This window comes from Saccoglossus kowalevskii, chromosome 21 (genome assembly GCF_978046115.1).
Source record: "Saccoglossus kowalevskii chromosome 21, keSacKowa6.1, whole genome shotgun sequence".
In the NCBI taxonomy this organism is placed as follows: domain Eukaryota; kingdom Metazoa; phylum Hemichordata; class Enteropneusta; family Harrimaniidae; genus Saccoglossus; species Saccoglossus kowalevskii.
Window position 1 is genome coordinate 9,830,566 of NC_140661.1, and position 23,165 is coordinate 9,853,730.

Consider the following 23,165-nt stretch of genomic DNA (forward strand, 5'->3'; position numbering starts at 1 on the left):
AACCGCACAAAGGGTTTCGTAAAGCGAAAACGCATATTGATAATATACCTGCCTTTTTTCAAAACAATTGTTCGGTCAATTTTAGAATACAATATTGTTGCTTCGAGCTCTGTTTTAAATCAACGGGTTATTGGAATTGAATCGCTTTACATACATTTACATATATACATTTCAAGCTATGAATTCATCAGATTTCATTCATATTGTTTATATGTACATATATGTATATATATATAATCTACGCAACGTTTGATTGACAGCCACGACACAACAACCGCTGTCATAACAATAATTTAAAAGGCGATGACAGTCACGGCCGCGCGCGACCCTGTGCTTTACATTTCGAGTAAAGGGAACAACGCGTCTAGTCACGTGATACGTATACATTACTCTGCATAGTATATCTATATAGTATATCACCTTTCATTAATTTGTCGGTTTTAACCGATTAAGTCTCAAATAATAAAAGCTATGTGGGATAGAGTTTGTAAATGTGTCTGTTTCTGAAAACCATTAATTTCTACGGAATCTGTATCACAATCAATCCAACGTTATTTAAATGCAAATTAGTCTAGACTCAGAAGACGGTTTATTTTTTATACGTAATCTTGCATCCTATAGTTTCTCAGCAGTGTGTGTCACTAAAAGGACATTCATTTCAAGTAAAAAAAATAATGCTGCGCAAAAGCATGCTAAATAACGAAAACATCAAGCAATATCGTGGTAATAAAAATAAATCACATTTTCAAAATCACATAAATTGCACAAACACACACGTAAAGCAATTATAAGATTGAATCTTATCGCAAATCCTCGCGACAAATATAAGTGCAGTGAGCAGTGGCGAGGGAATATTGCCATCCCGACATGACACTATACAACAATTTCTTAAACGTACCACGTGACTTTTCAACGAGGGTCGCCATAGTTACCACGCGCTGCAATAAACCTGATGGTGAATCAGCAGAGCCTACTTGCATAATGTTCCTGACATTATGTCGGCGTCTGTGCATGACGGTGTCTGTACGGTTCCAATGTATATATAGATAACCCGGCTCTTCCTGCGGCATTTTGGCACTGACAGGGCGAGGGGAAAGATTTGACAGTGTCGCTTCTATAAATGTAAGGTAATTTGTACAGTTTTATCGCATTTATCTATTCCGTACACATCTACGTTCTGCATTATCAGAAAAACAGTGTTAACTACTGTGGGATGTCAGCTTCCCACGTATTAAATTATGTATTATTCATAAAACCGACTGCTCATCAACTCGCTTTTTTTTCAGGAAGCTGTGAGTTCTTGGGATTTTTCATATGCTAGCTACTGAACACAGAGAAATATTTCCCCCTGAGAAGTAAAGATGGCGGAACCAGGCAGCAATGAAGAATTGCAGCTGATAGGAAACATCGACTACGCGGAGAAGAACTACTGCCGGGATGAGGCGGACAGCGAGCTACGTTCACCTGGGTCGACCACAAAGGAGGATGCTGGAATAGTCATGGGGTCACCGGAAAAACAAAGCAATCAGGTTTTCTCTGGAAATCTGGAGCTCGCTGAAGCGTATGAGCAAGCCATTGCCGAGGTTGGCTTCGGGAAGTATCAGATAGCATTGTATTTTGCGATTGGTTTTGGTTTAATGGCAGATGGTGCAGAAATCTTCATCGTTGGGTTTATTATACCGAGCGCGGAAAGAGACCTCTGTCTGAATGACTCACAGAAGGGATGGCTAGGTAAACTAACGTAATTTTACAGTATCACTCCCAGACAGCGCATTCACAAGAAACATTGAGCACATTATAAACAACATGATATTAGTTAGATTTGAGTTATCGGCGCTCTTACAAAATTGTAAATGGCGTTCGGAGACGCTGCTGCATTTCAATTGTTGCCGTGGGCACCAAAACCGGAGATCCTGGAAATAACGTAAGCTTTCTACAGTCTAGGTGCTTGGTCTTAGGTGGATACCATAAAGGAGGAGGGTGACTTTATTTACATATTTCTACAAGTCTCGGGTATTTTTTATTTTTTTATTTTTAGGTTTTTATTTCAATTTCGGGTTTACCAAATAAATTTCCCTACCATTCTGACCAACTTGGACTTGGAATTACACCTGTTCACTATTTAGCATCTAACATTAATTATCGCTTTAGGATAGAATGCAATATGGGGGCGAGATTTTGAGCCTACCACATCGAAAAACCAACCGGCGTTGTGTCTGTTATTGTATTGCACAGTGTGTATAAAATGGCTACAATGCTCTGCACTCTCTGAATGATAATGTATTTAGAATTCTTAATAATATCATGAAACGTACTAATACCCAATTATTTATTGATTCCAAACTAAATATGGTTTAAAATAATATCCATCATGATCAAGTCTATTTAATTGTCAAAATTGACAATTATCAAACTCCGAGTCGGTCTTTTCATCAATTGATTATTATGACTGATTCCTGAATAATTGCAATTGACTGAGATAACGTTAAATACAGCGGAGTAGTAGATTAGTTGTGTATCGTAAACAACACGTTTTCTTTGCAGTGGTCATTTCTGTTTAAATTTTCGTGATAAGATCGTTAACAAATTTGCCGTGCTAGCAGAATAAAACGAACATCACTTCCAAATTTACTAACTCCGAATTTATAATTATCTGAAAAAAGAGGGAAAAAGAATAATGCAACATTTTATATGGGACGGTCGAATTAATCTCTGGTGCGTAGACTGGTGAATGTTGTCACAGAAACATGTATATCCCTGAGATGCCTGTGAATATTTGGATCGTCACGGGGTGCCTACTAGTTATGTCTAGTGTCTCAGTGTATTGTAAGTCGAATCTGACAAGAAATCAGGTGTACAAATCAAGCGTCACGTGTTGTTTAAGTATAACACAACTGAACAAATCGATAGTATTGACGGGAAATCAACAGAAAGCAATATTCTCTTTTTTGCCGGGAAACGACCTATACAGTACTAAACATACGACAAAAATTAAATCTAGCAAAAAGACGTATCATTTTTTTTTTTTGAGAAAGGGAATATTCCATTTTTTTAGAGGAAGGCGTGATCCGGTGGCCCAACCATATTTCGCAGTAAATTTGGTGAACATTTTGATTTTCGGTAATCTTTTATTTGAACAGAACCATCGTATGGGACGAAAGTTCCGGGAAATGAAAATTCCGGCGAGTCAATGCGCATGAAATGTACATTTAAGGTTTTTTTGTAATTAATAGTTATTTTTACACATTATTCTGTGTAACATTTGAACAAGGTACATCCTTAATAAATTAGAGTTAATTAAAGAAACAATAACTTTGAGTAAATGTATTATAAACTTCAGTTCTAACATTAGCATGGGATTTATCATAATCAAATAATATTAATAATAATAATAATATATAATTCCGGGACGCATGCGCATAATTTCATACTGTAAACGGGATACGTTATAAATGTGTTTTTTTTATAGAAAACATATTTCATGAATAACAAAATAACCATATTTAGAATACCCACTAGCTTTATGGATAAATATAACATGATGTATCATATGCCGTCCATCTTCGTGACCTGTCAACTTATTCAAAATAGGGGGTTAAAATATCAATTATTTAATTAATTAATTAATTATACGAATATGTACGAAAATGCGAATTTGCGTCAATTTTATGCACACATTTCCAAACTGAAAAATAACAAAAACAACATATTAACATATTAATTGAAGTCCAGGTTTGTGCATGATTTGTTACTTATTTCCGCATGTTACAGGAATAACAAATATACCTCCAACGATTAATTGCATTGTGTGGGAATAATCTTTTGTGGAGTTAATAGACTTTATTAATAACTGTCCATGCTAGGATCATTGCTACACGTGTTTATATTCATTAAAAATCCTCAATTAGCTTACAAAATTGTAAAGTAATTAATCTTTGGTCGAAAGAGGCCGTTTATATAATAAACGAATTTTAACGAACCTGCTTTCTTGACATCACCGATGTGTCTCCGTCGTTTTTTTCGTGTTTAAGTATAAATATACAAGGGATACAGACAGTATTGAACCGATGTTTGCCAAATAATCATTGAACGAACTACAATTATACGTGGCGATTAAAAGACCTCAGTATGAGGCACACCCCCCTCGCAACGTGTATTGTAAACACACTGTTTCCGTAGTTCAAGCCCTTTATCGACGGTAGAGTAAGTGACGCTACTCTGTAGCATCGCGTTGCTTTGCTATGTGGTAAAATATGCTGTCGTTTAGAAATTTGCTATATTAAACGAACCATTGTTAAATAATGAATTATTTCGAAGGACGTTGCTCCTCCCATCTTCGCCATGTTGATGTCATATGGGTGCTTTGTCGCCAGAGGGCGCGATTCCCCGGAAAGATGCCTTGCATACCGAGGACAATTAAATCATTTAGAAAATAGAACGTGGCGAGGAAGTCAAAGCGAGAATATAGAATATATATGATGAAACGTTGAAACTTTGCCGCACGTTTTTTTCTCCGTTTCCTGTGATATGTTTGTTTTTGGTCTTCTAATGTTTAATGTCTCAATAATAACAAATAAATGATCAACATTTCACAATCACTTAAACCATCTAACGATTAATGTTTTAAAGGGCGGCAGTCATTTTGCCGCGTCCTGTTCGATATGGGACACATAGCGACGTATACTACGCGTGTAAAATACATTGTTTATTTACATGAAATTCGAACACGCCCTGGGCGACGACCACCGCGCTTTAAGTTCGTTACCCAAACCACGCTTTTATCTATACTATATAGTTTGTATTCACATAAAATATAAAACATTATTAAACAATTTTTTACATTCTGTTTTTATGAACTTTAAGTCGTTTGCTATAAATTAATTTTCTAATGCAATCTGTTATAGCTGTATGATACAGAACTTATTGAATTCTATTTCAGGTGGTATAGTATTCGTTGGAATGTTGATTGGCGCACTGATATGGGGCATGCTATCTGACAAACTAGGACGACGGAAATGCCTGATAACCGCACTTTCAATCAACGCACTTTTTGCTATAATATCGGCCTTTGTCAGAAAATACGGCTTCTTTTTGTTCTGTCGACTCGCCTGTGGAATAGGGTAAGGGTTTCTACTGTTTACTGTGTTTTATTTGTATAACATTTGCATTGCTTCACACAGAAGACATCATCCCCATGTAAGCGATGTCGTGAGCTTGTTCGTCAGGTCAACGTCACAGTTTATCTAGCATTCATGATTGTCAAGATCTCGCGTAACCTACTCGATGCCGCGATATTCCATTGCTGATTGTCAGTTGCTAAAGCATGGTCTCCATATTTTGCAGTTTTCTGAAAATTGCATATTTATCAATCACGAAGCCTTAATTTGTTGAAGAAACACTAAAATTACTAAAAAAAAACGTATTTGGGCGAATGCCGAATTAATTGGAGATGGCACAATCGTCGCGCTCGATGTTAATCCCTCTTATACTTGTAGCTATTGATCTCATATGCAAAGTGCCTGTTCGAGTAAATTAATCATCTGAAATGGACATGGTAATACGTTCAACACTAGTTATTAAAACTAAATTAATTTTATTATATATAACCTATGATCTCGTGATATATATAATATTCAGAAATTTAGACACATGTATTCGTCTTAACGAAACGTTCAAATAATGAAAGATCTCTCCCGGCCACAGCTACTAAATATGCATATATTCGTCCCACGCAAATATAGGTACAGTGAACGTCGTCACTTAAACACGACATGTGCAAATCCCTCATCGTATGACAAGATGGAACGATTTAGTAATGAATATCGATGACTGAGGATGTAATTTAGCTGATATACAAACAAATTATATGATAAAAATCATACGAAATCAAGAACATGATGATTATTGATTACTGTGTTTACATGGATAACTCTCCGCTTCACCTTCTATGATAATTTGCATAACAACGTCCGTTAGTTTTAGATATCTAAATTTAAATCAAATCCGTAAACTGATCAGCAGTTTGAATCTAATTGACTTGCAAATCACGCTTAGAAACATATGAAAACGGTAGTTGACCATATTCTCCTATCGTTAAAAATTTTTCATAAATATTATTTATCATGAAAAATTAAACTAACATTCATTTACACATGACCTTGGCGTCCGTACACGTTTTTATTGATATTTGTTATAAACGACCTGCGTTAAGATTCCTTATTGAGTGTTATCCCCTGATAGTACTTGATTGCGCGTCGTGTCGTGAATGTATTCATTGAGCCACGCGTAAAAATCTGTTTGCAGTACGGCCGTAAGAATTAAAAAGGTTAAATATTGTGGCTCAGACAACGGCGTATATTGTATTTGAAAATAGTTTCGCTAAATTATAAGCAGTTTGCACTTAGTCTTGATAACCATTCTTTAATGTCTTCTTCGTTATATCACTGTCCCTCAAGGGAGGGACAGTGATTACATGTATTCACATATAGTAGAATAATTGCCTCACGGGGTAAGCCTAAGAAACGCAGAACATGTGACACGTATCTGTGGCAGGACAACAAATATATTACTCTAAAAGCCTGAATCATAAAAATACGTTTGAAATGTTTGTGTATCATTAAATATCGAATGATAATGAAAAGACAATATGAAATTACATCTATATCTGGCTTCGATTTCGTTGTCCATGCCATGCATTGAGACTACCGCTTCATCTGTTCTGTATAGATCGCCCAATTCGGGTGTGATTGTTGCTCATATTAAATAAACTGATTGATGTGAACGTGTGTGCATATGTGTGCAGTATTTGCCATACCATTCTGATGCATTGTGGGATTTATACATAATACGTTTTCAAGTTGCAAATCTTGATTGTAATTGTGTTGATTGCTTCTCCATCGCCGTTGCACGTGGGTGGGTGGGGGGGGGGGGTACTGTCATGGGAGAATTCGTATCTGGCTCTATATCTCGTCTGCTTGAGGCCCCGGACCGGGAAAGTCACTTTACAATCAAATAGACGCACACAACGAAATACGTTTCAATAGCTAGTCTTTAGCCACATCGAGATCGCCTCAAGGCAACTGCCTCGTCGGAGACTCTGCCCAGGGCTGACCAAGACTCTCTCGCCTCGTGGAGCTCTCTCTGGGACCAAGGACTTAGACCGTTTATTACGTATCAAAACTTAACCAATTACAAAGAAGTTTAAAGACTTAAGGCGTAACCTTCACACATTCAACTTGCACATAGCCAATCAAACTAAGTACTGGACACGTCATATCTTTTGATTAATCATCACTACATTAATAACTGCAAGTACCAAACTGTCAGAAATAGCGGTCCGGATGGCGACGGTTATATCGTAATTAGTTCCAAATCACTGAGTCAAGTTCTGTCCAGGACCTCGCATGATTCTAAATTATGACAGATATAACCCAGCCATTCACTAGTAACCAGCTAAATAAGTCGGTCAACAGACACGCGAAAACTAATTCATGACAAGACTAGTACATTGCATTTCCTATTCACCCTCCTGTAAAATATATAGTCATGGACAGTGAAAACGAAACTAATTATGATGGTAAACATACAGATCTAACGAATTGACCAGTGACATTACTGTGAATGTATTTGTAAACGGTATTCTAATTACATATAATTTACTGTCTGGGACACAGCCGTGTATATGTCACGTACATTAACAAAATCGATTTACGCAGAAATTTACTAAGTGACAATGCATTCTCCGAATATTGATCACATGATAAGTCACTCGCGAGCGTATCATTTCACCTCAGACCTATGTGTGGCTGGGTATAAGCTTATCTGTATAGGTAGTTAGCGGCAATGTGGACAATGTTAGTTTTGATCGCGTTTAAATAGTTTCGTTTTATCTTGCGTTTTAATCAAGGAATATAACAGGGATTCTTACGAAGATATGTGTAAAACAAAAATGCGCATGCGCTCCATATTTACCAGTAGGTACTAGTAATTCGAGGCGCATGCGCAATAACGTGCTTATTATCACATCAAGCGAATATTGATATCTTTACCGGCGATAGAACATTTTTATTGTACGATAATTCACACAGTTTTATCTCGATTCAGTTTCAAACTGAATTATTTACACATAGTAAAAAATAAATTGAATAAATTATATTTAAAATAATGTTCACTAGACTAATGTTACGTATTCGTATTCACAGCATCGGAGGATCGATACCTATCACATTTGCATATTACTGCGAGTTCGTTGCCAAGCCGAGTCGTGGGGCCAATGTCACGTGGTTATTGTTCATGTGGACGATGGGCGGAGTGTATGTATCACTACTTGGTTGGGGAATTATACCACGGACAGGTAATTTAATGAATGAACTTATGGACAGTGATTTAGGATGGCGTGATGACGAAGTTTCAGTAGTCGGACGCCTTGGGGAGAGGGGGGATACAATGAACACAAGTTTTCAAACCAATTTTATTTTTTAGAAATAATATCCACGCAATGCGTTGCTTGTACAAATTTAATCAGGTATCCAGTGGTCGATTTTCCATTCCCAATTGATTCCAAATTGATACGTTAATCGTAATCAGAAAACAGATTGTCGGAATCGGATAAAGATGAACAATCACGAGTAAATACCATCAGACCACGTAATGTGATATTAATATTGCCGTTTTTTTTATAATTTTGCAGAAATAAGTTTCTTCATACCACCGGATTTTGAGGTCCATAGCTGGAGGGTATTTGTTCTTCTTGGATCGCTGCCATGTTTGGTTGCCATAGTGATGCTGTTTCGTATGGAGGAAAGTCCAAGATTCTTGCTCGAGGTAATAACCCGATGTATGATTTCCCTGATGACACATGACCCTGGGAAGTAACTTCCTCAGTGGACTGGGTAGTTGAGCTGTATTTGACTTATTGACCCGTCAAACTGAAGGTAGACTCGAAGATACCGTAATGTTTAAACATATTGATTGTAAAATCGGAAACATGTCACTTCAAGGGTATTATCGTGTAGCTATCTCTGCTACCTTGTCATTATTATTTCAGATTCATCTACATTATTAGATTTTAAACCATCCAGTGCATATCGATAATGTACACGTGTCCCAGGGTAATCTTATCTCCCATTACACGATATACATTACAATTGTTATAAACACGCTGCGTCACGTGATCGTGGCACTGTGTAAGTATAACCAAATAAGTGTAATCTCCCAGTGAATCTAATTTACAGACGATGGTACAACATGAACGAATAGTATAATATGAATAAACATAGTGTAACTATGATAACCTTGCCCATAGTGAAATAATTTAGTTTCACTGGAATTAATTTTCGCTGAAAAGACAATTTTGGGTATTTTGTACGGAATTTATTTTTACTGAATTTTGGTAAAATTAAAATAAAAAGGTATATTCGCTGGATTTTATTTTCATTGAATCACCCCTTCGGTGAAAATAGCGAAAATTAATTCCAAGTGAAAATAAAGTATTTTACAGTAGTAAATATCTCGCAACGAAAAAAAAACTTATTGCGCATTTTAATAATTTCTCTCAACATTGGTTTGTAGTTGATTTTGCTCAGACATACATACATACATACATACATATATTTAAATAAATAAATATATATATATATATATATATATATTTGTATTTTGCTATAGGTTGGTCGCCACGATGAAGCAATGGACGTGTTGCGGAAGGTATATCAAATAAACCACGGGGAAATCGACAGTTTCACGGTATGCGCAGGTGGTGTTTATTTTTCATATATTATGTAAATTTATAAAATGATTACACAATCGAAACACAAATACGACTTACGTATCACCTTTATAATAACGTGTTTTCAGGTTACTCAAATAAAGATGCCAATAAGAGTTCAATCATTTTCCGAAATTGACATGGATCGCCCAGTGGCTGCTAGGATCATGCAACGTATTGGTTACAAGATAAAATCAGTGAGTTATAGTTACTATGGATACTATTTCACGTTAAGACAAAATATTAGCTCAAATAACCGAAAAAAAACCTTATTGTTTAATGGACCATGCTATGATTTTCTCAACAGAGTTGGAAAAACTTATCCGATTTATTCGACCCACCATTTACCAGGATTACGATTATTTTATTGATATGCTGGTTTTGTACGTCTTTCGGGTAAGTGCCTGGATTTAAAGGATTAACAATATTTTCTTTCCCGGGTGTATTTTAGATTGTATGTACGTTTTGCAATGCTTGCAATGCATCTACGCTATTTTCGACTCTTAAAGTGTAACCGTAGTCGTCTCATCCACCCACCCGCGTTCAAATTTCGTCTACACAAATAATTCATTTTACATGCGTTGTAAACGTAGCGTCGGACCTATATCGCACGCGACGCGACGACCCTGGCGTGTTATGTCTGTGGATCCTGGTTAAAATGGCGTGGGAATCGACGCAATGATACGTATATGTTCTATTCGAAAAAAAAAAAAAAAAAACGGAGCCGAAATAAATGTCCGCTAACATGGGTCTTGTCTTGCAGGTATTATGGACTCACATTATGGTTCCCCGAATACATAAAACGACTTGAGACAATAGCATATTTGACGAACGTAGACGAAGTCCGTAACGTGACCTTCCACGATATTACCTACGTTGGACGATTGGAGGCGAAACGCTACATCGACTGTGACTTCAGTGACGTCACATTCTCGAAGGCTTCCATGAAACACGTGTCGTTTGAGAACAGTACGTTTTACCACGTACTTTTCCAGAATATCACAGCAACACAGACTTATTTTATCAACTCTAACTTGACTGATTGTGTTTTTAATTACACCGATTTCTACGACTACAAGTTTCAGAGAAGTCGGCTTATAAACACGGAAATAGACAACTTGGCGGTCAAGTGTAGAACTGATTTCAGTCTGGACTACAATCCCCACACCGTATATTTTGAGAGCTTTATAAGTTCAATATGCGGATTACCCGGATGTGTGGTCACAGCTATGGTTATTGACAAGATAGGTGCCACTAGTATATACGGTAAGTCCCGGCGGTGAGTGTGATATACGACTTCGAATACACAGTCTAGCGGTTGACACGGAGGTGTGCAACATAAATGGCTGTAAGGGGCGCCGTTCACAACGCCGAAAACAACGAGATGCCGAATTGTTCGACTCACGGACGTTGAGTTACGGACATCAAGTTACGGTCATCCTATTACTAGTACGTAAATGACCACGCCCATATGTTAGAAGCCACGCCCACTTTTGCGAAATCAAGCCCAAATTGTAACTCAATTTTCAATTAACAGTTAACCGAAAAAGCCGCGGGCGTGGTGTGATGTTTTCGATACATGATGTCCGAAACTCGGACAATTCAGCATCTCACAGACAACAGTTGTCGATTTGAACCACATCCCTACGTACGGTGATTCTGAGGTCACAGAAGCGGTTCGTCTTTAGAGAACGGAGCATATTGTTATATTTTCAAAGTTGACTTGTCAATGAATTATTCAATAAATAATATACCATTAACATTTTTTATTTAATTATTAATATAATGAAAATGGGAATTATGTTAGAGAACATTTCCTAATATAAATTCCAATTAATAATTGATGTAAACGCATTAATAAATCATTGTCATAAAATTCACACAAATAAAATTTTCCCAATAAATTATAGTTATGTATATTAAAACGGAGGTGAAAAAGAACAATTATTGGTCGTTATTTATCAACTAATAGCGCAGATTAATGTAACACTTACAGATTTCCTAATAGGTCAACTGACAATTAAATACTTATATATTGTGCTCTGTTTTCAGCAACGTTCACGGTCCTCAGCGGCGTGGGGGCGTTCTTTATCTGGTGGGTTGATACAGAAGTTAGTGCAGTGGCTCTGTCCTGTGTTATCCAGTTTATGAGTCTGGCAAACTGGAGTGCTATTGATGTGGCGTCTACTCTACTATATCCGACTAGTAAGAGGTACGTAATAACGATGTTTTTTTCACGATGAATCGTATGCTACTGTTTTTTTTCCAAGAGGTAGTTTCCTAAAGCACCTAATTTACCTACGTTGCGTCAAATTGCATGTAATATTTCAGACATCATTACGTCATTTATTTATCACAGATCTGGACGAACATTTCTAGACATACATGTAATTTGTTATATTTGTATGTGATGAGTTTGATGAGTGATGAGATTTCATGGCTAGCCCATGGTCACAACTAAATTCCGATCCACCTTTGCGCCGTCATTTCTGTAAACACGTTATTTCACATACGTATCACACAGTAGCCTGGATACCCGGCCAGTGTTCTGTTGGTTAACCAACCCTAGCTAATGTATGGATCAGCTGCTAATATTTTGCTCATTGAATATGCAAATTGTTTTCAACGTCACGAAGAATGGGGCGGACACATTTTCATTGCTATACCATTGATATGCCAATGTCACAGCAAACAATTCGCTGACCGCGGTTGAACTTCGGTCGGGCAACCAGAATAAAACAATTAACGTCTTTTTTTTTTTTACTCTTATATTTATTTTCTATTTCCAGGGCCACTGCGTTTGGATTACTTTCTGCATTCTCGCGTATCGGTGGAGTACTCGGTAACGTCTCCTTCGGCAATTTCCTCCATGTCAGCCGAGCCATACCAGTTTTATTGTCAGCCGCCGTGTTCGGTATTGGTGGCATTCTGTCGTTAAAGTTACCGGACACCAGGAAATCACTACTGGTTTGAGCGATATTTTACTGAAATGATGGTTATATTTGTCATGTGTGATTAATTGTTATTGGTGTTACATCGCCACAGTCGTCGCACCGCGTCTTGTTCGTTATGTGTGGGTCCCATCCAACGTACATGACGGGCCGTGTGAAATACATTGTTTTTACGCGACAATGGAAATCATGACAAGGTCATGTTCCGGGACTGAGTAGGGGGGTAGTCAAGTTTAACCGTTCATAACCATGCAATACTTTTTAAAACACTCTCGGATATAAGTAAATTGGAATTGGAATATAGCAAATTTCATTTTAGGGATGGACTTTTAAAAACTCTATTCAATTTTACTCTCATCCAAACTGCCCTTACAGTATAGATGCAAGTTCATGTGTAATCAGAGCCCCAAAATTTGTGTTTTTGCTTTAAGTTGTTTATACGAGATATTGTTGGCCACACGCTGTTAAAATGTCAATGCTCCATCATGAGTAGAACACACAGAAACAATTATTGGTTATTTATGTTTTTAGTATCCACGTTTCGATTTTTCAGTTTCCCCCATAATTTACGTCCATTTGATTTGACACTTTTCACACTATATATGCGGTGCTTTCTCTTATAGAGGACATCGACTAGGTGTTGTGTTCTCTGAGAATGATATTACAAGTGTTAAATATTTATGGAAGCTTAATTGTGTAGCTTACACCATGTTTTACCACGGTTTGACACGTCATCGCCAATCCTAGACGTCGATTGAGATAAACAAAACGTTGATCGAAAGTTTACTAAAAAAAACTGTAGAAGTCATTTATAGTTGAATTCCTCTGACCAATTTAAAAAAAAAACGGGATGGGAGAATGGCTGCTGCGAATTTCATGAAGTTCATTTTAAAATTTATAAAACATTTAGCACGAAATATCCGTATGCTTCATTCGAATCAAAAGAACACTCGCCATTTGTTAAATTAGCCCAGTTTTGGTGAATTTATTTTAGTCATCAGTTGTGATTGGTCCAATCTTGTATCGTTTGAAATAAAGTAAAACAAATCAATTTCTTATAAGTAATTTGCATAAACAGGACTGTCTAAATAAAAACAAAGACATTTATTAAAGCTGCGAGCACCCACAAACCTGCATCTGTGCCTCAAATATTATAGACCATTCCCCAACGAATTTTCAACAAATGTTTTTAAAATACTCAGGCTGTACAACTACATCTGTACACTTGTGTGGGATGCATTTTCTACACTATATCTGAGAAAAAAATCCCTTTTAAAATATATGTGCTTTAATTTTGAAAACTATTCAATGTATTGAAAACAGTTTATATTGCATACATCGGGTAAACTGGTCAAAAAATGTGTATGTAAAGTCTGTGTATAGAATAAAAAAATAAAACAAGTTGACACACACACATTATAAGATATATGAAATATAAATATGTATATATATATAATAACATTATAAGCTGAAATTAACAACGATATATTTCTATTTCTAAAGTATCCCAGCTTTTTCCGTCTATTTTCAGTAGCAACGCGAAGAAAAAGACGGAGAAGTTGTCGTAATTACTAAGCTGGATGTTTGTGTACATTGTTATGATATCGTGATGTGTAGATTTCACTATGTAAGTTTCTTTTCGTATTCACGTTTATATATATATTCGCAATATGGCTAATGTGTGTGATATCTTTTCGTATTCACGTTTATAAATGTATTCGCAATATGGCTAATGTGTGTGATATCTTAATAAAATCTGTATTTATTGTTATAGTATTCGCTAATAAATTCTTACCGAGGCACAACCGTATATTTATTATCTATATCAGTGGTGTTTCATATAGTTGCGATATGTCATTCTGTAAACATTGATACAAGCGCATTTCACATCGAGATTTTTGCATTTTGGATTTATTCATTCGACGAATATTCTCGTTCAGGCTATACGAGGTCCAACGAGTTCTCTTCCATGGTGATCAGCATTTAAGAAATGGGTTTATTTTTTTTACAAAGTGTATTAACAGTTTGTCATATACAGATCCTGATTTTGAACTTTTGAAATTAGTAACTTTTTTTTACCCCTGTGACTATTGAAGGAAAGTGTCATAGTATTTTTCACGTAAATGAATAACTCTCATAATAACGTTTACGTTTCTTTTTGGCCTCAAATACAGATCAACTTAAAACATGCAATTAAACATATTTAAAACGAAATTCACTAAAATTTTATTTTCGGCATCAATAAAACTAAGTTTCTGTCTTGAAATCTTAAAAAATTGTCGGAGAATACGAGATATACTGATATAATTATTGTGGTGCACAGCTTCGAAACGGTCCGGTCCGAAACGTGTGAGTACAGCTACTTGTGTACTCTCTGTCATCCTCTGTTGAAGCATTGGCACGTGGATACGTAGAAGTGGAAAAGCGGGAAAGTCATTGTTGTTGATGATGCACCGGTAAAAGTAGCCGTAAGGTAAAGTTTTCATCCTTCAACTGAGACACGTACGAGAGCCACTGAAAGATATTCAATAAAAAAAACATACATTAATCAAATGTGTGTGTTAATGTATTTCTGATCTCAGCTGTTTCATATGATGCTAGAGGTTTATAGGATAACACAAACCCGAGTTAAGTTGCTTTTAGTTCGAATACAATGAGAGGTTGAGTCAAGGTAAAGGATGCTGAATAAAAATAAATGATTATGCAATTGAAATACAAAAATTAAAAATACTAAGCGCCTCTCTGCCGCGCCACCGCTGGAATTAAGTTAGCATCATATATATTACACAGGAGTTCACTCTATAGTCTTATAGTGTTCTATAAGGCCAGTTTACTCTAGTCTCGAAAAACCCACGAAATAATGGGAAGATTACCAGGCTAGTTTGACTCGGAGATGGTGTTACAAGCACATATTCATCTCGGATAACAGATATAACTCCATGTATCTTGAAAGATTATTTCCTTATGAACAAAAATTACCAATGAGTTCAAGCAGCGAAAAAAAAAAAGTGTCGAATGGTGTTTTCGATTGAGGCCGGCCTTCCAATATTTAATCATTTGAATATGTTCTATCAAAAATAACAAACAATTCATCTAATTGTTGAGGGGGGGGGGCAATTCAATATAAATTTACATATTTATTACTTCGAATGATGTATACGTGTTCTGCTCATGTCGTATCTATTCTGAAATATTCTTGGAAGTCTGTCCTTACTAGTATTCTACACAACGCAACCCTATCCAACCCACCACAGTCTCTGAAAGACGCCATTTGCGATTGGTCAAAACGATGGGTATCAACTTTTCAACAGAGCAGTTGTATAAATTTAATTTGAAAATTATAAAAGTGTTGGTTAATATAAATACAAAATTACACATTAAAGCAGATAATTTAATAACAAACCACCTAAAACAAAATGCGGATCGGTCGCATTAAATCAACACTAAAATATTTAACTGTCATTGCGCCCTCATACGCACAGAGTGATCAGAGTGAAGACGGCTCTCCTTCGTTTTTAGATTGATTGCGATGTGCCAGTTATCAAATAATATTACGAGTATTGTCAAGGAAGATATGTCTAGGGTATGATATTACTACTCTTTACCGTATTTCTGCGTTTTATGTCAAAAAAGTGGACGCCTTCTCGTCTAATTGTTTCAAAAGTGGATAAACTAAGTTACTCGGAATGCTACATGTTGAATGTATTCCTCGGAACATTGCCAGGGCTGTTTGTTATGGCTTTGCCTTCAGCTATCGGAAATTAATATCACTATTTGCATATTGAAAGTCCCACTTTATTCGAAGAGGATGCTTGAATTGTGTACTTGTAATACTTCACCGACTTCAAATGTAGAACGCTTATAGGATTCAATAAATCGACATTTTCATATTTCATGCAGATTTTTCGCTTGAATTCTGTCTTCATTTTGAATCGAAATCCATAAATTCTATTTGAATATGATTGCGACTAAAAATGTCAACAACTTTGAATACGCTTATCATACATTTTACAACAATAACAAAAAAATAGCCAGAAATTAATGAATGTCACTCATGACACAATAATATGGGGGTGATACGGAAAAATCGGAGAATCTGTACTATATTGTATTATGGCTGGAGAGGTACAAACACGCACAAGGGCGCTGTGCGTGGGAAAGTATTTCCAAGGTTTAGAAAAAAAACTAAAGCCTCAACAACAACAAAAATGTGTTTCCAAGGTTTAGAAAAAAAACTAAAGCCTCAACAACAACAAAAATGATCAATTTAAAGTTTTAAAAAGTAAAAAATATAATAATAATCGAGGATTTAGAATGATTATAAATTTCATTTATAATTATATTTATTTCTGATGTTGACACAATAATCAAATGCTAGCATAATGTTGAAGGGAACTGTCAATTCTTTTTCACAGCGTAAATTACTGTTTATTTCTGTATTTATTTATTTTAGTTGTGTATTTGTTTCTGTTTATGAGTAATTCCACGGTTAAAAAATTTAAATAGTTAAAAGTAAATGTATAACTCGGACAGGGGAAATTCTTAACTATCAGAAACGTTTTTACTCTGATTAATATAAGGCAAACAAAAGGGTGTGACTTTTAGTTATTGTTTACAAGTTACAACAACCAACAAATATAAAGTGGATTGTGCTATCAGAAAAAGAAAATGACATCAAAAAGTCGTAAGGCAGCGAACATCCTTTGACATGCCAACAACGAAGCGCACTCACCCGCCCTTTTTATCTACACAATTCAGTGACATTGTTAAACCATGGAGGTAATAAGAATTACCTTCATGGTTAAACATACAACTGGAGTAAAGTAGTCTGTCTTTAGTCTTTGTTGAGGTATGTCAGCCATTTCTGATACATTTATAAGAAACTCAAATTGTCAAAATATTTTGATAGAAAAAAATAATAATCTCTAAACATAGTTTGAAAACCGATGTTCATTCCAACGACTCGGAAATTAAGAATACTTATTCCATCTAACAGGAAACTCAATAATGTGCTAAATCATTAATTCGACTACATCTGAGAAACTTATTGTTGACCAGAATTTAGACTGGAAGGACCATGATACAAAAGACTATATATAGTTAGCGCAAAACTATCACCCTTAGCAACGAAGTCCAATTTTTATTTATAAATCTTTAAATAATAAAGCTACTTTTTATTTGAAGAATATACTTACATATGTAAAAAAAGGCTCGTAATGTAAATACCCAATGTAATGTAAGGGGTGTCACCTGCGCACGCGCGGGAATTGAGTCCCAACCGACGATAACAACACACGCTAAGAATGCAAAGGCTCATGGGTAGGCGCTTGTTTGTGAACAATGACACGCTATTGTCACGTGATTCCCGCGCTTTAAAGTTATTATTTTCGGATACTAGTATTGAGATTTTGTCGACACAGGAAAGTATGATTCCTCCCATAGTCTTGCGTCCTCTTAATGTTTGACGCAAAAGTGTATCGCCAATAAAAGTCAATAAAAGCACACTGTTTCTCATATCACAATTCGAAACTATTCGAAACCAATCGGTAAGATATTTACTAAACATTTACCAGAGATAAAACCGTGAAAATTATGGTTAGATGCTGTTTTCCTTTGGAACTACTAGCGCTGATAATAAACATTGTGAATGGTTCAGCATATGAAATACATGTACTATCCATTGGACATAAGACATAATAATAAACTTAAATTTAGAAATAATTCACATCAAATAATAATCATTCAGAAGCGGATATACTGAAGAAATATTAAACAATTAATAATCTTTTGTGAATTTATAAATGAATTTGAATTTTCGTGTTAAATATAATATACTATACTTATCATACTATAATATAATATCTTTCCAACAGAAGAACCCGCTTCCCGGCTTCGGTAGATGATTTACTATTTTCGAAATATCTGGTTGTCAAATATGTGTTATGAAATTGCCAATATCTGTCCGGGGACTGCAACTAAACAAAAGCAAAAGCCCATATTGGACGTAGATGGCGTACTAAAAATCAACGCAACGTCACGTACAGTTCGAGAGTTGTGAGCGGCGAGACTTACAGCAGACTGCAGAAGAAAACAGAGCCAGTAATATTAGACTGGAAGAGATGTGAATGTTTTGCTCTATTTTGCGGTGATTTTACGATGTGTGTTGAAAGATTTGGACAGATTGTGTTCTGCGTGGACCAAACTTAGCGTGAACAGCCGAAAATGGATTCAGAATGGGACAGCAGAGAGCAGCATTTTCTCGATGCAGTGAGAGAACACATCGTAAGTTTTGTCTTTAAAAAAAACTTGCTTTCGCAAATTAAATTTTCCTGAGTGTGTATTATCAGCTTGACTGGAGTTGTGGAATGTCCACTTATAAATTCATCTAAATAATTCACCAAAATTGTTTATCGCTTCCAAAATATATGCACGAACATTTACACCGAACTCGGGGGAGGGACTGGTGTGTGTATAAATGAATTCATTCTAAGTGGTTGTAAACAATCGATCAAGTTCTATCTGGTTCGTGCGTTATTTATTATAATCTTCTGACAAGCTGCCAACGTTTTCACAATTCCCATGCCTAGTACAACTAAGCTGACTGTAGCAAGTTATATGTTAACGCTAGCAACGTGATTTTGCGATCATCGCTTCATTGAAGTTTGCCCTGTATCCACAATGCGTAGTCAGCTGTACCTTCTGTTCTGATTTGGTAGCATATATAATGTACTGTGCACGATGACTCATTTCTTGGCAAGGTGCTTTGAATTATGCGCAACGTGTACAAAACCCGGCGTTTATCTTAAATATCAGTGGCCTATCGAACCGTGAAACAAAATTCACTCCTTAATATAGGCCACAGTCTCTCAACTTTGTCATCATGACTTTGTGTAGGCTATCATGTTTAGAGTATTTACATACTAGTACACAAATCAAATGTTTTTACTTCTTGAAGTTGAGTACTAGTAATTTTCATTCAAATATATTTATATTGGTGTTCAAAATCCAAATTGAAGTGTTATGTGGGAGTTCTACGACCCAAGTTCAAGAAAACATTATTACACAATGTAATAGTTACATCTGAATCACATTTGGTTATCTGTATAATATTAAAGATATCATAAGAATATAGCAAATAAAGCATGAAGGCTGTATGATGATCATATCGACCATCACATGGCGATGATCGATGCATTCCCATACTGCCAGGCAATGAGAGTGTTTGACTGTGGTGTCAATAACCTGAAATGCGTTCAATGTTGATGATGATTTTATCCCAAATAAAGGAATTTTGAACGGTTTTAAATTTGAAATGCTAATACATTTTGAATGCATACATAATGTGATTTAAAGGAATTATTCTTGAAACCTCATTGTTAGTGTGTTGTAAAATTTGACCTTGGCAATTGACCTTCATACTTCAATTTGAACAATAATGCTATTTCTGGAGTGATTATCCATTTCCAAAAGGAATACAGCTTTCTTGTATAATAATTTGGTGAGTTAAATTCAGTGAATATAATTATATTTAGATACAAAAAGATCTAAAATTGGCACATTTTCAAGAATAGTATAGATTCTGCAGAATGTGTTTTTGCTGATAATACAGTGCTGTGATATATATATTTTATAATTGTTCTAAAATAATTTTTTTTGCTCAGGATTTTATTTTCATTTAAATTATCTGTTACAAAAATAGCATTAATCCCAACTAATACTATGATATTCTGAGAAAGAAGATCTAATTCATTTACATATATTATGTTTGCTGAATTAGCATTTTGGCGAATTATATGTACCGGTAATTTATTTACTTACCTCTATCTTATTTGATTCACTTTGAGACAATACAAATTTTTTCTTGTTTTACTACACTCTCTCAGCAAAGCTTTTTTTTAGCTTCATGATTACAACCAACCCACATAGTGACCTATTAGAGTTACTCTTCTCGATTGTGAACAAAATAAAACAAATGCAAAATATAAAAGGCAAATTTAATTTCAGTTGTGCTGATTTATATTTGCTCTAAAAATAAAAGTGAATTCTTATTTTCAATAAATTCTAATCATCTATGTTTTGCCATTCAGTCAGGTAACAGGTGATAATTGATTTTACTGTACAGTACACAATTGTTTCGACTTTTCATGAGTGACCTTCTTGATGTTAATATCAGATGATATTTAGCACCTTTGCTGGCTCCAGTACTTTGTGTCTGATTTAAATTCAGTCAGAATTTGTGTATATTAAGGTGTAAAATTGACCTGTGATTCAGAAATTCTCTAAAACTTGCTATTATAACTACCTATACATCATCTGAAAGCTTAGATATCGGCAACTATCATAGTGGATATGCAGTACAATGGTTTTTCTAAGGAAATACCCAAAAACCAATTTTGTCCAATTTTTTCCATGTTGCTAAAAGGCAATAGTAATACTTTGACTTTACCGTGGTACAAATTTTCCTTAATGGCCCAGGGTCATGTGACTGAGATTTAGATTTGTAGTGTCTACCATCTCACAGAAAATTCACTGTCTATGTAAAGACCACAATCAAGTATATTCAAATACTTCCTGACAACATTGAGATTTCCTGTTGTTTTGTTAAGAGATTTGTAGAAGTTATACTTGATACATTAAAAGAAATAAATTAAAAAAAAATAGAGTATTCTAAAGGCAGTTATCAAATCAATATTTCAATTCAGGTAGGTTTTATCTGCATTAATCTGGAAACAAGAGGAAACTAATGATTAAAACATTATTCCAATATGCATTTTATCAAATGTTGTTATTTCTGTTGAATAAATGGAAATTCAATATTCATAATAGTTTCATGTTATATTCACAACTGTTTTGAGAATGGAATGGTGAGTCCATTTTGGAGGCTCCATTTTGTGTTTAATTTATTTAATTTATGTGAGTCGTCTCAATACTTTGATGAATCTGTAGTGATCAACCGTAACATGCAAAATAAAGTTATTTGTTCATAAAAGAAAGCCAAGGACATTCATGCTTGACCGGTGATTGCCCTACCAGTGAGCTGAATAATATTTATCTATCATTATTTCTAACAATTTGTGCATTGTTTAATTCTTGTACATTGTACTTTGCTTTCATCTATTGCTATGTAGTAATATGTAATGTGTAATGACTCTATTTTGAAAGGAGAGGATTATACAATCATTTCAACAACATTGGACCATGGTCTGTCATTTTTAGTTTTCTAAATTGTCATAATAATGTATACAATGTAAATTGTTCACTGCATGGTATTGCTTTTATGCATCAATTCATTATCCATGTTTTATTCATCTGCCTCTATCAGCATGTGTGGTAAAAGCATTATTATGCTAATGACACAGTTAAAAGCACTGTCTAACTTGATGATAAAACACCTGAGACTGACAGAAATAATTAAATAATCAATAAATTTAGATATTACATTAGAAGTGATATTCGTTATTTTTATATTCCAACAATATAATATAATATAATCACAATAATTGTACATTGTCCACCATGATTCATTTAATATTACACACATACCTGGTTGGTTGCTGATGGGTGTCAGTTTCTGCCTCCCGTTCAGATGAAAAAGAGATTCCAAGCTAGGAAGTTGCAAGCACCTGCTTGCATTTGCTGGCCTCCTACTTGATTGTTTTGAATTTCAGTTAAATTCATAATTGTGAAGGGAAAGAGGAAATAGCAAATATTTTCCATATTCATGTTATTAATGTAAATTTTACTAAAAATCTTCAGATTTTTAGCTCCGCTGTCGACTTTGTTGAGCAGAGCTTATCACATGAGTGATTGTCAATGTTTTACTTTTCCACTTGTACTTTCATATGTACTTTGGGTAGACCTCTCTTAGATTTGCTCATTTCATGATGATTTCTTCAATTCTCTAATTTTGGTGAATATTTTTGTCATTTTTGGTAAAAAGTGACATTTTCAGCTTCTTGTTAAAAACCGCAAGTCCAATTGCTTTGATATTACATATATAGGTACTACATGTGGACCTCTCTCTGATTTGTTCATTTTGTAATGATATCTTTAATTCTCTAATTTTGGTGAATATTTTTCTAATTTGTGGTAGAAAGTGACTTTTGCGAATTCTTGTTGAAAACAGCAAGTCAGATTGCTATACATACTATACATATTGTTCATTTTCTAATGATATCTTCTGTTCTTAATTGACATGTGCATTGCTAACAGCGGAGCTATCTCAGCCGATAGGCTGCTTGTTAATTTTAGGAAAAAAATCTCAATTTACAACATTAATATGACAGCGAGCGTAGCGTAAATTTATGTCTTTATAGTGAGATGCGCTTTTTGTGTTCTATCGGCTTTCAAAACAATTTTGAGTATGTCTCAGATCTATAATTTGTAGTTGTGTTTGGGAGTCAAAAATAAAAATGTCAAGTCAAAATAAAATAAATGACGAGCAACAT

General features: G+C 35.1%; 2 protein-coding genes across 3 annotated transcripts in view; both read left to right on the forward strand.

The window, feature by feature from the left end:
• The first annotated feature begins 992 nt into the window (after positions 1-992).
• Positions 993-14,522, forward strand: LOC100376735 (synaptic vesicle glycoprotein 2A-like). Its single transcript, XM_085495467.1, has 11 exons — positions 993-1,122; positions 1,287-1,731; positions 4,940-5,120; positions 8,202-8,353; positions 8,690-8,823; positions 9,667-9,744; positions 9,856-9,963; positions 10,074-10,162; positions 10,530-11,032; positions 11,819-11,978; positions 12,556-14,522. The coding sequence occupies exons 2-11, from the start codon at positions 1,362-1,364 to the stop codon at positions 12,737-12,739; spliced, it is 1,959 nt and encodes a 652-aa protein (XP_085351593.1). The 5' UTR covers positions 993-1,122; positions 1,287-1,361; the 3' UTR covers positions 12,740-14,522.
• Positions 14,523-18,750: 4,228 nt separating this feature from the next.
• The window catches only part of LOC100376583 (protein LMBR1L), a 39,507-nt gene continuing 35,092 nt past the window's right edge, over positions 18,751-23,165 (forward strand). For both annotated transcript variants that reach the window (XM_006819606.3, XM_085495254.1), the window contains exon 1: positions 18,751-18,999. In XM_006819606.3, the coding sequence (XP_006819669.1) occupies positions 18,940-18,999 (60 nt within the window). In that variant the 5' untranslated portion in view covers positions 18,751-18,939. The remainder of the gene's footprint in view (positions 19,000-23,165) is intronic.